At 36.3% G+C, this 16,086-nt stretch overlaps 1 protein-coding gene across 4 annotated transcripts; it reads left to right on the top strand.

Moving 5' to 3' along the window:
- The first annotated feature begins 3,784 nt into the window (after positions 1-3,784).
- Positions 3,785-15,669, top strand: LOC140341992 (sialoadhesin-like). 4 transcript variants are annotated; one of them, XR_011922969.1, is made up of 8 exons: positions 3,785-3,885; positions 4,352-4,372; positions 5,015-5,263; positions 6,466-6,720; positions 8,304-8,546; positions 9,854-10,108; positions 14,198-14,718; positions 15,604-15,619. XR_011922969.1 is itself a non-coding variant. In XM_072427976.1 (8 exons), the coding sequence occupies exons 1-7, from the start codon at positions 3,843-3,845 to the stop codon at positions 14,326-14,328; spliced, it is 1,197 nt and encodes a 398-aa protein (XP_072284077.1). In that variant the 5' UTR covers positions 3,785-3,842; the 3' UTR covers positions 14,329-14,334; positions 15,604-15,669. The 4 variants fall into 4 exon arrangements, 3 of the variants coding, with proteins under 3 accessions (XP_072284077.1, XP_072284076.1, XP_072284078.1); XM_072427976.1 differs by having other exon boundaries at positions 14,198-14,334; positions 15,604-15,669; XM_072427975.1 differs by lacking the exon at positions 15,604-15,619 and having other exon boundaries at positions 14,198-15,047.
- The last annotated feature ends 417 nt before the right edge of the window (positions 15,670-16,086 follow it).

Below are 16,086 nucleotides of genomic sequence, written 5' to 3'. Positions count from 1 at the left end.
GCAAGGTTTCCTGTCTAGGCTGTTCTTTCTTCCCTCTTGGAGTTTTGCCTAGCTTGTCAACAGGGCAAGCACCAATTAAACTTAAATTAAACATTTAGCTAAATATATCTACATTGAGTGACTTTCATCTAATGTAAATTATTCTTTTAAGAAGATGTATGTTATACCAAACTTGCAATGCGCAAAAAATGTAAGTAGGAATGGGCCCATCACAGGTCTCTGGTGGTGATATGAAATGTCCATTTTTGATGGGCTCATCCTAACAACTTTTATATCTGTATACCACTCATTACCTAGAGCAATTTTTACATTCCCACTATGTTCCTGCTTGTTTGACTTCTATGATACTAATACAGTACATAGAGTTTTATCCACTGTACCTGACATATACAATGTATCTGCTGAGGATAACTTGATCTTGATCAGAATTGTTTGTTCTGCTACTTTTAGCTTCTTAACCTGACATTTACTCTTCCTTTTATAAGAAATTAGTTGTGTATATATAAATAATCCCATATAGAAAAAAATGAATACTTTTATCACAAATGTGAAGTTCACAAAAAAAGAAAGTTGGTTTACTTACTTCAATTTTCTTTTATTTTTTGTTTGTTTTTTGATGAATGCTATTTTTTTATAAGAATTTTTTTTGCATAAGAATTTTATTTTACATGTAGGTATAAGCATTTAACACAAGTATATCCACTACAAGACTGTTTATACTATATAGAAGAACTTATTTGCATCCTACTGCAAACACCCTTTGGAGATATCATATCCTCCTGATTCTGCATACAAATAACATAGGAAACTACCCTACAGGACAATGTAAGTGCTACATTTTTATAACAATTGTCATTTGACATTAATTTATACTGGCTTGGAATACTTTAACTGTTAAATAGCTATATATATTGTGAGGGGTTAATAATCCTTATGTAATCAAGGTCATTTTATCGCATTTAGCATATTAATCTATATTGTGTACATTTGTAACATAAACTTGTACTTGATGTTTTAAGACTCAAGTAAGATATTGTTCATTGATTTAGATACAACCTATACAAGCAACCAACACATGTTGTCAAAACAACACCCCTGAAGAAGCCATACTTGGTGAAACGCATCAGGTACTACTAGCAACATGATTTTATGGTCAAACATTCTGTATGGTTAATAACTATAAATGTTGACGAGTTGTTGCATGTCTAGCGCCTATTTGGCCTATGTTGAACCCCAAGAAACCATTGTGGTTCAATTCAACCTTGGAATATTTTGTACTGTATTGAGCGCCTTCTTAGGGCTCCAATTACATTTTTGTTGACCACTAGATTGTTTAGTGGTTCCTTTCAAATGTTAAGCTCCACCATATTTATTGTATATATGTCTATGAATACACTGTTTGTGCCAAAAGAACCCTGCTTAATTTTTCTCTTTGATTTCATGTTCTATTTATTTCTGAGGGTAGACACTTTTTCTAATATAAATGTGATATATTAACACCAAAAACGCAACTAAACTATTTAACACAAGGGTCTGATTTAATATATCACCATACCAGAAAAAATAGACTATCATGGGAGAAACTTGGTGATTCATCAATCCTGGAATGGACTTTCTAAGTCATTTGCTATTTGTTGTCAAATGTTTTCAGTCCTGGAACAGATCCACTCCAGGTTTTCTGAATTACCCAGGTTCACCCATGATAGTCTATCTTTTCCAGGCTTGAATAGATTAATAAATCAGGCCAAGTACTCGTACCAGACACCTTAGAGAACCAGCATTTTACAGATGGTAGTATTGAACCACTGCCAACCCCATTCATTCTCTATTGGCTGTCAAGGGTGAGATACTACATAAAATATCTCATCTGAGGAAGCTGTTCAGGAACATAAGAAAGTAATAACCACACCACAACTTCACCTGCAGTCTGAACATGCTTGCTGTATGTAAGAATGAAATACTTACAGGCTATATTTCACATTTGCAAGTTAAAAAAATGTCCCCTATGCGTTTGCAACCACCATGTTCTTTTTCTCTCCAGCACATTATCTATTCTGAAATCCAAACCACAATGGAGACATGACGATCCCCCAGACAAGTTGCTGACATTCTGAATTGAGGTGTTTGAATGAAATATTGAACTAAGGATTTGTTCTAAGATCTACAAATTTAGAAAATTAATCCTCAGGAAAATGGAGCTGAGCTGTTCATCAAACTGCAAAAGTTATCAGTGGATTCTGGTCTAGAGGATTTCAAGTCACATGTCACCCATATCTCCATCTGCTGTAAGCTGTTGTCATTTAGTGGCAAATAGCAACAATTCAGTGAGCACTTGTAGCTAGGCCATTAAACAATTGAGTGATCGGGCCATGGCTTAGAAGTATTATCTTTCTGTTCACAATCTTCACTGAGCTGCACATGTGTACGCGAATATCATGGCGTACTTCAAGTTGCCGGGAATGAAATGCCATGCACATACACAAAAATTGCATTATTCTGGCCTGGTCAGTCAGGATGGTTGAAGATCTGCAACCTGAAAGAGAACTGGGTGAAGATAAGACTGTTGCGGCTCCAATCTCCTAGCTTTCTAGGAGCACCTTGGAACCCCTTAACCAGAAGCCTAGCAATGGGAATCTTGAATTACCAGCTTGTTTCTCTGCCACAAATACTCACACTAAGATATACTGGTGGTAATGGAAACAGAGGAACTTATGGAGCATAGAGCATTCATAGAGCTACCTGCTTCTTTATTGTTTAGTATTTTGTAGATGTAAATAAATGTCCAACCATTGTTTCCTGGTGACTGGTACTATTGTTGCTTTCATATGTGCTAAGACCATTAGTTTGATATATGCCAAGCTTTCTAGTTTTTGGTAGCTCTGTTGTAAAGATATCAGCTCTGCATTGTACAGCAGCAATAATAAAGTACAGTGGTACTTTTAGTAAATATGAAAACAATGCACACCTAGCTTATTGCCCAAAGTAAATATCCCTAAGTAAATACTATTAAATTGTTTATTGATAAAAATGTTTATTAATAATAATAATAATAAATAGTTATTGCCCAAAAACATATAAAAAAGGCAACTTTTCTTATTCCTAAAGTTATCTTGGATCTTTGAGCCTTATTTTACACTTTTGGTTTATCTTTCATATTGTTTTTTTAGTTTATTATATATTTATTTCATTAAAGTAAAAGCAGCAAGAACACAATATGACAATAAATAGGAGAACACATGACACAGGATACAGATATCAAAACCATTTCCTAAATGAAACATAAATGAAAAGGGAAGTACCAAGAAAGCAGGGTGTAGGATATAACAAACATTACTGTATACTAAATTTAAGTAGAGTGTACCTGATCCCCGGGTACTATGCATACCATCAATCAACACGCACCCAGCCCGGCCGATCTCTTTCCTTTAGGCCCCACCACAGCTTTATGGGCCTCTATGGCAAGGGTTACAATTGGGTTCTACACAATGCTTTAAAAAAAACTGTTTTACTTATTGTGTGTGAACACAGAAAAGATCTAACCCTTTAAGTGGGCAAATCTTCTCTAAAAAGGTAACTGCATGTCAGCACCTTCCATCTGATATCACCCTTACCAAAACAGACAGTCAATAATTGACCAACATCCCTTCTAATTTACTGCAACCCAAATCAAAGCAATATATATTTTTAGGCTGTTCTTGCAATGCTTATCACTAACTGTGCAGTCTGTTTCTGTCCCACTTCCTTCCTCTTTTACCCTTTGTATTATATTTTTAAAACTTCTTTAGTTGTATTCGCATTTACTGCTGGTTTCATGAGACATAGCATTGCAGAGAGGTAGAGAAATGTGTAAACTGAGAGGTTTGTGTGAAATTATCATCCTCATCTGTAAGTAGAAAGAATATTACCAATGTTTATAATTGTGATTCTTCATTGTGTGTATATATATATTAAATGTTTAGTGTTCACAGTATGATTTTGGAACATTATGCAAATCCTAATTAATTATTCTTTCATCTATATTAACTGCAGTGACTGCTGTCCGCTTGTTTTACTGATCAACTTTGTATAATTAAAAACAAATAGTGGAGTTACCACACTTATATGTCCTGTGCTTTGTGAGACAAATAATGCAGAAGACCCAGTGGTACATGCAATTTATGCAGAGAGTTTGAGCAATAGGAGTGGGAATATACACGTGACTTTATTTCATTTTATTTTTTACCAACCTAGTCTACAGGCATTGCCAACAACTAAATGACCCTCTGATTGTGTTTAAATAAATGGAGCTGAATGTTCCACATTGAGTATCTTTGCAATCCAATTGTATAACAAATGATATGCTCTCTTACAGATTTATTGATAAAGGATCAAGGTAAGACTTTTCTCTTGTTTTAAGTAAAATATACAAATACCATGACAGATTTTATTTGCATGAATCACCTTCACATATATTTGCTGATTAGGTTTGTGCTCTGCTTCTCTTTGCCCGAGGCTGCTAGATTTGGGTGCATTTAGTGGCATTTTAAGCCTTGAACAGCCGCAAAAGAACCCTGGGTTCCTAGAAGGAAATCATTCTTGCATATCTAAGATGTGGAGAAGCACGCTAGACCTTCATTTTGGATCAGTAATATTAAAACAAGTCTTACCTTGAAATACTGTGCATTACAGGTATAAACAAAGGATTTTTCCTGAATTCTGAGGGGCTTTGCTGGCACTGAAATTTCTCCTTGTTCGGTACATGTGTTATGTCCAATGTGTAGTGACTGATGCTAGTGGTGGTTCCTCTATGTTGTCAGTAATAGACATAGGCTGTAACCAAAGCATGAAGTGCACGCATCTCCAAACAGTCACATCAACCCCCTGCAAAGGCCTGAAATTTAGACCTCGCAGTAAAAGTGTCAGCATAAAAACACGCACAGCTAATTTACTGATCTGTACATTTATTTAAACCACAAATCTCTCCATTTCACAAACCAGTTCTCTTTTCTAGTTCACTAATTTCACTGTCTTGTAGGATCTGCGGAGAGGCCAGTGGTGACTTTCTCACCAGACTACAACAAGATCTTCACCGGAGAGAAAATGACAATGACTTGTAATGTGGAGTCTGCTGCTCTGCGGTATTCTTGGTACTGTGATAATATTCCAGTATACACAGGACAGAAATACACAATTCTATCAGCTGATATAAGACACGGAGGAGATTATCACTGCCAGACCAATGCTGGGGATAGAAGTGAGACCGTGACTCTTAATGTCACTGATGGTGAGTTGATCAAGAAAATTCTATACCTCCTCAATCTGTTAAAAGAGTGATTGAAGACAACCAGGAATGTTTTTCTCTACGTAAACACTCACTGATACACTTATAGACATTTTATACATGTTCACCAGTATGTCAGGTGAATAAAACATCAATCTGCACTGCAGTTCATGCATCACTCTCCCCACAATCCAAACCACCAATGAGTTGTAACATTTAGCACAGTTTATTTTTACAAGAAAAGCACAGCAAGATAAGTGGCTTAGTGAAATATCTAGTAAGGATTTTTTTGTATTAGTTGAAATGATAAAACTGTCCACATCCAAGATCGGATCACCATGTCTTACTCATTAAGAGATCAGAACTTGGTCCAACATCAGTTGGTGAGGTTGTGAGAGTTGCCCAATCTGGCTATAGACATATAATAAAAAATGCAATCTAGGGTTTAAAAGACATGTACTGGATTGTTTTATTGGACTCCACACGAGCAGGGTGAATTGGTTGCCAATTCCATGGACCATGCTTTCTCACGACTCTACAAATAGACTGGTCTTCATTTTTTTGCTTTCTTTTTCTGCTTTTCAAGTGAAAAAAAAATAGAAAAGGAACCCTTTTCATACCACTTAGGATTTTCTGAATATTTTCATTGCAAAATAGTTTCTCTTTGATATTTCTTTGATATCATTACTATAATTTATTTCATCAATAAAAACTCAGACTCTAGCTAAAAGCAATCTGAATGTGTTTGGTCTCCATTGTGCTCATTTGTTTACATATCTCTATTCAATACTCAGTGCAATGGTCATTTACAGATTTACAATTGTGATGTCCAGAAGATTCTTCCTATGTGGACATTTGCTGTTGACAGTAAAGCCTAAGACCATAACAATAGAAAAATATCAGGACAAGCCAAGCTACATGTTTTGTTGTTTCTCCCAGCTGCTAAATTGAAATAAAACTCTTCCATCTTTTAATAGCTATAAAAGAAATATAGCCATTTACTTAATTTATTACTACTTGCTGTTGTAACTGTGACATGCTTATAGGAAATATTGCTCAGAAGAGACTAAAACTGTAATGGGTATAAAACCCAAAATCTTGTATTTTCTTCTGTACTGTATTTCTGTACACAATCATATGTGTATATAAATCCCCTGATGATATTTTTGTTGCATCATTCATATAGATCTCATGATATATTTTAGGTCCGGTCATTCTTCAGGCTCCGCTCTATGTATATGAAGGTGATGATGTGTCTCTCCGATGTCACAGTCCACAGGGACGTTCTGCAAGACAGACAATATTCTACAGGAACAATCAGATAATCCAGACATCGGCCACCAACCCTGATCTACTGCCTATAAAATATACAGAGCTGACAGACACCTACAGATGTGCAAAACTACTCCTGACTACTATCACAGATACTCACAGTGCTAGGACCACTATTTCTTACACAGGTAACTATTGCCCTATGTACTGAAATATGTGATTCCTAAAATGTTTATTATCAATAAATTAAAGTGATTTATTTACAAGTAAGGAAAAGGATCTTTGTGAACAGAGCTGCAACAAACCATATTGTGTTCAGGTCTAAACCACAACTCGCATATACACCATAGGTCTGCCTGAACAAAGCCAGCAAAAAAGATCAACACAGCTCTATGTGACTTGTGCCTGGTGATGTAGAAGGGATTCCAAGAAATCCTGTGTGTATTGGCACAAATACAGAGCAAACAACGTCTATTAAAAACGTTTCAGCCAAAAGTTATGATCTTAAAATGTCAGTTTTACATTCACTGTAAAGTCATGGTACCGTGTTTCCCCGAAAATAAGACATACCCATAAAATAAGCCGTAGCAGGATTTCTAAGCATTTGCGCAATATAAGCCAAACCCCGAAAATAAGACACAGTGATAGGCATGTCGTCCTGTGCCTGCTGCAAGCTAAGGCATAGAGGGAGGATAGAAAGTGAATGTAAAAGACTCCTTAGTGAAGTGAGGAGCTGGGCGCTCTGTTTTAGGTATTGTGTGTTCTCGGGGAGAAGAAGTAAAGCTGTGGCTGGCGTTTTACTCAGCACTGTGGTTCTCTCTCCCCCAGCACCAACCAGCAACAGTCTGTGGGTCTCTCTCACCCCACACAAACACCAGGGGATAGGGGAAAAACTTCAGCAAGCAGTCTGCTACTGAGCCCAGAGGGATCATCCCAGCTCCACTGCGCAGATTGGACCCCGTTCTCACTGGAACCCTGATAAATAATACTTAATAAAAATAAAATACTTAAATACTTAATAAAATAAGACACTCCTGAAAATAAGCCATATTGTATCTTCTTGAGGAAAAATAAATATAAGACAGTGTCTTATTTTCAGTGAAACACGGTATCTGTTAACCCAAACCTCATCTCTGCAAAATAATACATGTATACTGATGGGTCATCTGCTGTAAGCATATCTGCAGATATATTCTTCACTGACCATACTGTGCAGAGCAATAGACCCTGGATTGGACTCACTATTCAAGTTTTTGTAAATATGAATCTTTCTAAAAATAAACCTGCTTAATTATAATAATGGCTGAATATTCTGTGTCAATCCACTTGCATCTGCTTTTCTTAAAGGACTACAAATGACAATTCCATAACAATGCCTGCTGTTCACCTACCCTGGGGAGAAAAAAATATCTTTTTACTAAAACAGTCTTCAATACCAGCAGTTGTTTTTGCCACGTACAGTTATTGTACTACCATGTGACTGATATTCACCAATTAGAGTACTTTTAATAAAATAGGAAATCACACTTTTTGGTTACTGTTATGTAGTCATAGTTATAAAAGTTAGTCTGTTATGTAGTTACTGTTATGTAGATTATCATGATCGGCTGCCATTATTTTGTTTGCTTTATATTTGGCACATTTCTCACAATAATTCTGATTAACATGAATTATTCCTTTATACGTGAATATATATGCTTCAAATGATACCATTAAGTGCAATCAAGTCATTTATTCCCATTATTATCCTTTTTATATTTATATATTGTAGCAAATGCAGAGACTATTTCAGTGAAATTTGTACCAGATTGGAACAAGTTACTTACAGGAGAGAATGTAATAATGATTTGTTATGGAAAAAGTGGTTTGAACTATTACTGGTATAAGGATGGCAATAAGGTGGCAGACAGAAAGATTTATACAATCAGATCTGCCCAGGTTGGACACAGAGGGACTTACCAGTGTCGTACAAGTAATGGTATTAGTGCTGAATTCAGACTGGAGGTCAGTGATGGTGAGTTGATCACTTGAATTCTCTTTATTTTAATATAAACTGCTAATATTATGCTTCCCCTGGTGGAAGTTCTTTCATATTTCTACAAAATTGGTGCAAAATCTCACAGGAACCAGGCAATAGCATAAACAGGCTACTCCAAGATATGGGCCAAATGTGACATCCCCAAGTGTCCAAATACCCAAATACATAGCAATAAGCATCCCCCAAAATGGCAGTGCCTAGGGAAGAGGGACATCGGACCTCAAAGGTGAATTTCCCTCTAAGTGGACAGATGATAAGTCAGTGCAAATGATACTAATGTTACCAAAGTAAACAGTTAGCATCTAGGATCACAGGTACACACCTTGGTGGCCCCTCTCACCTTTTCTGATCTGTCTGCTTTGCATAGAAATTCACAGAGGTTCAGTGGTGGTCTCAATGGGCCTGAGTTTATAAAGTTCTCCAAGACTCTCACTTTCATTAGTTAAGCTGGGTGACACAACAATCCTGGAATGGATCTGGTCCAGGACTGAAAACATTTAGTAACAAATAGCAAATGCCTTTTAAGAAATCCATTCCAGGTTTGTTGGATCACCCAAGTGTACAAGTGTATCCTCTTTAGTCTTGGAGAACTTTAATAAATCAGACCCGATGGATCAACAATAAGGTATGTCATGATAAAGGAAAGGCTAAACAGGCTACTCCAACATATGGGCCAAATGTGAGATTCCTAAGTGCCCAAATACATAGCAATAGGAGTAGCATGATAAAGGAAAGGTTTTTATGCCAACATTTCTTTAGCATGTTATTGAAGGGGAATAAGCAAAGCATTGGAATGCAAAATAAAAGAACATCAAACTTTGGCTTTAAATATAAAACAATAAATTGGTCTTAATTTAGATGTTCCTTGATATATGAGTGGTGATTTTGTATTACCAGAGCCTCGAGATTGTAAAATCGCCGTTAATCTGTGTGAGAATACATTTTGTGGCACACATTTTTTTTTGCAGCCACATTTTAAATTTCGAAACTTGCAGAAAAGTTCAATATATATGTTGCCAGCATTTTTTATTCAATGTTTTGATTTGATATTATTTCCTGAGAGAATTCTTACAAGAAAGCTGGCTTCTGAAAATGTGACATCTAGTTCTTCTTTTCCTTCTATTTAAGTAGGGGCTTAGTTCTGGCCTCTATGAACTATTAGGCCAAGTAATATATAGTACAGAGTAGGCGCCTGCATTCAGCACATACTACACATACTTTTTGCTCTGTTACTGGATAAGTGTGCTTGTGTTAATGATTTGGTAATATATTTGTTGTTGCAGGTCCAGTCATCTTGCAGGCTCCGGTCTTTTTGAATAGGGGTAGTGACCTTGTGCTGAGATGTCACAGTCGTCCTGGGTATTCTGTAATCAGCACAGCATTCTTTAAACATGATGTCCGGCAACCTTTCCTTTCAAATTCTGATTTAATAACTATTTCATCAAATGAAATCCAAGCTGGAAGATACAGATGTGAAAAAAAATTGTCCCAGGATGAATATGTAACTTACACAGATGACGTGACCCTACACATCAAAGGTAATCACTAATTAAAATAAGTGTCATGGGGGTGTCTGTATCAATAAATGTATCTCTGTGACACTGGTACAAAAATCTTCATCATGTGTTTCAATGTATTGTCAGTGTGAGGTTCAATGTTGCATTCCACCAAACTTCAGCTTCAACAAAGATATCCACAGATGTAATGGTGTAATATGGAGACAAAAACAAATACATAAACTGGCATTATTCCCTTTATCAGAAAGTAGTCAGGGAGTAGTTTTGAACAGTTTGACAGTTGTTTCAAATCTTCATAATTATTTTGGAAAAAGAAATAGTTTTTTGTTCTGTCCTCTTTACATTACCCTGCACCTTGTGAGCAGATAGACGTGCAGATAAACACTCCTATCCTCCAATAAGCCAGACTGTGTAGTAAAGATTGAACAAACAAAGGACACTGTGGGGTGAAAATGGAAAAACCAAAATAAATCCATTCTATCAAAATATGTAATGAAAAAATCAGTTTCCTGGTAAATAGGAGCCCAATTGCAAGGAAAAAGCAGGGAGCATTCCTGTTTCCCACAAATCACACAAAGGAATATAATAAATATTACACTTTATGCTCCATACATGACAGTTATTGGCACATCATCTGTATCATTGGATTCAAATTATCAGTGGGAAATGTGGGTTTGTATATTTTTAACATGATGGATCTACATTCTATTTCTTTAGATTGTAGGAATAAATACAACATAATAATACAACATATAATAAATTGCTCTATGCATTTATAAGAAGTTACAGTTAAAAAATTTAAAATGCAACAAAGAGCATTAATTTAAATGCTCAAAAACATGCCTCCTACAAATGCTCCCGTGTGGACTAACCCATTAGATTGCATAGGAATTTGGGTGTGTAAACTCTGGTTGAACGCTGGGAAAACAGTGTCAGGACTTCTGGGTGTCGGGACATCTTCCTAATAACCCCCAGACAAGGTAAAGTGGTCAGAATCTGTACCTAGCCTGTTAGCTGGACTACAAAACACTTCCCTCTTCTTCATAACAACTTCAGTGCAACAAAGGAAGCATGGACAGCTCACTAGATAAAGCTAGGAGCTCGCTGGTATTTTTCTGTATGGAAATATCATAAACATAGAGAATATATGTACAAACTATTAAAACATAGAGTTTTTAGTGTTTCTCAAATACCCCAATTGAGCTGTACTTCTCATACTTCTCTCAGGACAGCAGAAGGCGGATTATACAACAGTAACTATAATACGTCTGGCACTGAGCGGCTGTGTGTTGGTCCTCACGTGTTGTTTTCTTGTCTATCACATCAAGACCGAAGTTATCCCCTCCTCTAAGTGATGGGAGAAGACTCTGCACAGCGGATCCGAATTTTCACCTGAGTGTTGTACAAGTGAATTATTCATCAGGAACACCATTTATTGGAGCTTTGACTTCATATTGGACCCACCATCTGTTTCTGTGGTTCTGCTCTACATATATATATACATATATATATTTACAGACGTTGCACATATAAAAGATATATAGAAGCTGTAGCCCCTCTCCCTAACCTGGGTATTTCTCATGTTTATCTACCTATTGTTTAGATATAATGTTCAGCCAGATGTCTATGAAATATTGTGTGTTTATACGTTAGTGTGTTTAGTGTTATTCATGTTCTCACCTTTCAGTATGTATTTTTTGTTTTGATGATACTGACTTCCATTAATATTGCAATTGATTTGATATGTGGTCTATGTGCCCTTTTTCTTCCTGTACACCTTTATACTATTATACTGTTTTGTCATTCCCCATAACCCTGCTTCTTGTAAATAAAACCTCAACCTACAAAAGATTCACTGATGAATATTCGTAGTGATGTCCCTGAAAGGTTCAGCCATAATAATTAGCACTTTAGGCATCCTAAGGATCGGATAGACTTTCAGGAACAGGAAGTATTCACATGTCTCATTCCATCACAAATCTCACAATGAGAAATGTTCTCATTTCAGGACTGTGGACAGAGAATTGTGTAATATTATGGAATCAATGAGAAGAGAACAATGTGTCCACACTGATCCCCTAAACTGGGATTTTTCTGCCCTACATTGGTATTCCAATTGCTATGCATTGTTACTCCATAGTACCTTTTCCCTGCAAGTCAGTTTCAAAAATGACTCCATGATTTGTCATGGAGAACATGGGATTGTGAAGATTCATGTATATGGGGGCAGCCATGTGTACTCATTACTGAAGTCCAACACCATCTACGTGTTACAGCCCCACACAATGGTTTTGTTTTATGGAAAGCATGGAATGGACAGAACTGCAAAAAAAATTGTAAGCCAAATTAAATACAAAAAAAAAAAATTGCCTGCAGGCAGGTTCTATTTTGCAGTAGACAGGCGATGACCCTACTGCGAATGCCTAAAATCAAATACTATCACAGGGAGTAGAAAATAATCTGAGAAGGCCTTGTACTCCCAGTCTAAACGATATCCTCACACTCTCATCCCACCCTGAGCGCCCTCTGGTGGGTGCATTGATGTGAAATTCACATAAAAGCAGAACCAGGCAGAAAAGTCCATATGGATCTGTGTCATCAGCTCAGGGTAACATTTCACTAAACTGCCCAATAGACAGCTATGTATGAACCTCACATAGTTTCCTTCACAAGATACAACTTTTTTCTTTTGTTGAACCCTCCTGACACATTCATTTAATGCTCCCCTTTTAATTTATTAGGACTTCATTCAAATCCTACTAAAGGAAGAATTATCTACTGGAAATACACCGTTACAACACCCTGTAGTGACTGGACTGGTCACACGGCCTGGAAGTTCCTCCCAGTTTACACACCAAGCTGTCTATGACTTTCCTTTGCTTGCTTACCCCTCAATCTGCCTCAGTAAATGGACAGTAGAGGGACAGAAGTACACTGATAAGGTTGTCAGTCTTCTCTATCCTTCTGTGCTCATGTTAAATCCGCTTACTGGAACACTGCTACGATAGAATATTTCTAGGTTCTCCTTACGCTCTCCATGCTCCAGTGGCTTCTTCTTCAGTCCAGCACTGGTGGACTTCTTTGGGCACTCTGTCATTCTGATTATTTCTTGTTAGTCCAGCTTATGGTTTATAGGCTTCCCTAGGATGTAGGTCATCATACTAGCTAGGCTTACACTACTCCAGGGCTGAGTGTTGTGAATACATCATTACATGAACACCAGCCATTCCAAATAGAAAGTCCACTGGAGGATGAAGAGGAAGCTGGATTGGCACCTCGAGACCGGCTAGAAGCCTGCAAGGATGATAAATGATAAAAATACTGGGGAAAGAGGGATGAGGATAAATGTTTTACTTTTATCAAAACTACCTAAACTTATCTACAAATAAGATATATTATATTGCAAATACAAATAAAGTATTCTAATACAAAGCATTTGAGAACCTTAAATGAGAAGATTAAATCATCGGACCTGAAGGAGCCTCTAATTAGTCTTTTGAACTAGTGAGTGGCACTTGAGGAACTCTATAGCAATATTTTTCTGGAAAGATAGATCATTTATTCCATGTATCTTTCTATATCTATACCAATGATTGGTAACATTTGACCATAAATTTGCTTTAAAATATATATACCCCACCAGTTCTACAGGAGTCTGCTAGGGGGATATCTTCTATCTCCAAAAGTTGAGTAGAGTTTTTTTTCTTCCTGACCTGGATATTTTCTCCATATATTCATAAGAAGAATGTTCAATGGACATCAGCGTGCTGTGTTATCTTCTGATGGATTCCTAAAAGAAACAAATGAAAACTTTTGGACCTGTAAAATGGTCATCTTGACTGACAAACCCAGTGGTCCGAAAATACTCATTTGACTTGTCTATTCCGAACATTCCTCTTTTCTTACAACAAGGCTCAAGATCAACATTAATTTTCCTAATCCTTGGGTTAAAAAGATAATGCAGTCATTATATCAAAGGCTGCAAAGCTGTAACATGATACATTTTTGTTCTTAGATATCCTTTAAAAAGTTCATCGTTTCCTACACAGAGTTACTTTTTATTGAAATATGAAATTAATGGCTTTGGACTTTTTCTCTTCCTTCCTGCAGGCCTTGAACACATCTACCAGTGTGGTACAGATGGAAGAGATGTTGTACCTTATGTTTGCATGCTGTGTGATTGGGTTTTAAGGATCAATACCATTTCCTGCAATATTATCAGGAATAATCACGGAAGTTAACACTTGGTAAGTTGTTATCTTCACACAACTTTAGCTTTGCTGATGCACACACGTTATTCTTGTAGGCACGGCATAGTTGCAGATTATTAGTCATTTCCTTTGGGGACATCTTATCATAGTTAGGGAAGGAAAGTGGTGGATCTGCTTTTAGAAGTACATATAGTAGATGATATCAGATTGTAGTTTATTTGCCCATGTTAAAGAACAACTGTATGGCAATGCATTGCACCACAGGGCATCATTACTAAATGTCTGAAGAGCGACATGTTCAGTCTAGATCTGTATTGGTGAGATTTGTTTAGTCGGGCTGATAGGGTTCCAGTTTTATCAACTTTTATTCATCATTGTGAAGAAGAACTGCAAAATTTTCCCAACCACCAACCAGACAAGGTATGATATATGTATGTATAGTTCTGGCACTGATTCCAGCTGAAAGTTTATGTGTTATATTTTACTATAGAGGTATTTTGATATTTATGGATATAGACGTTTATATTTTATTAAGTCTCCTGTTAGGTATATTGATGTCTATGACCCGCAGAGTAGATGGACTTTCATTTTTTATGGACCTTTTTTTCACAATGAATGCAATAAATATTACAAATGCTTATGGTCCAATTTGAAACAGGGGGTGAGAGGCAATGTGCCAATGGAGATTTGTTCTGATTTTATGTTGCATCTATGGAGCATGAAGTGAAGAACAATTTCTTCTATGGACATATAGAGCATAGAAAGCCCACATGGTTTAAACTAAAAAAATGTTTTGGCTTTTATTATACTTTTATTGGTCTACCAATGGCTCATATGGCTTGAATGTATAATACCCTAAGTACTGACCAGTCTTTAGCACAGTCTATAACTCTGAAATGATCATTGCAATAATATTTTTTTGCATGTCTTAGAATCCTCTGTGCTTTCACTATAAATCTTGCAAACCACCAAGACAAAATTTGCTCTGGCTTTATTCTTTGCTGGCTTGTACTACAAGTTTGATGAGTATATTATATGTATAAACACACTAAATGTTGTTGGCCCAATCTTCTCATCAAGCTCAAGACCATGTATCTCAAAGTAAATTAAACTTTTACTGTTTTTTGATGTGTTGCCATTTACAGATGACTTTGTCAATCGTTTGCAAAATATAAGATTTGATTTCATTTTGGCATTATCTGTTGATCATTCTAAAATAGATGTAAAAAAATACCTACTTTAAGAGATCAAATAAAATATTGTTAGAAGTAATTAAAAGTAATCTGTGTCTTTCTTTATCATCAGCATTGTGTAATACAAGTGAAGAAATGAATAAAATGTGGCTTATGTGTCCATTCATAATCGTCATTGGTAAGTATGCAGAGGTTTCTCTATGTCCTGTCTGTGTATAAATATTGAACTGATTGTATAAGCTAACACTTAAATGATTTGAATACTCCTCAATGTTCATGTATTACATACAAATTGAAACTTTTACTCCATAAGGTGAACCTTTTTTCTTTCAAATAATTCTGTGGCCATATAAAATGTGTCTATCACTACTAACAATGAATATTCTCTTTTCGTAGATTACAACTTTGCTGAATTTATTTTTGTGCATTTTTTTGGTGACATTTAGCCTGCACTTGCTCCCAGGTTTACGACCCAGCAGTTGTGTAGGCCAATTGGTCCAAGACAAAATTCCAGCTTTCGTCAACATACTTTGGCATAGCTGAGAAATAAACTTTATATGATTTCTCTGCTGTATTTGCAGTATGTATGAAATTT

The sequence above is a fragment of the Pyxicephalus adspersus genome, chromosome 12, assembly GCF_032062135.1.
Source record: "Pyxicephalus adspersus chromosome 12, UCB_Pads_2.0, whole genome shotgun sequence".
Lineage (NCBI taxonomy): Eukaryota > Metazoa > Chordata > Amphibia > Anura > Pyxicephalidae > Pyxicephalus > Pyxicephalus adspersus.
Note: the sequence above shows the minus strand (reverse complement) of the source record. Positions and strands in the feature narration are given on the sequence as shown.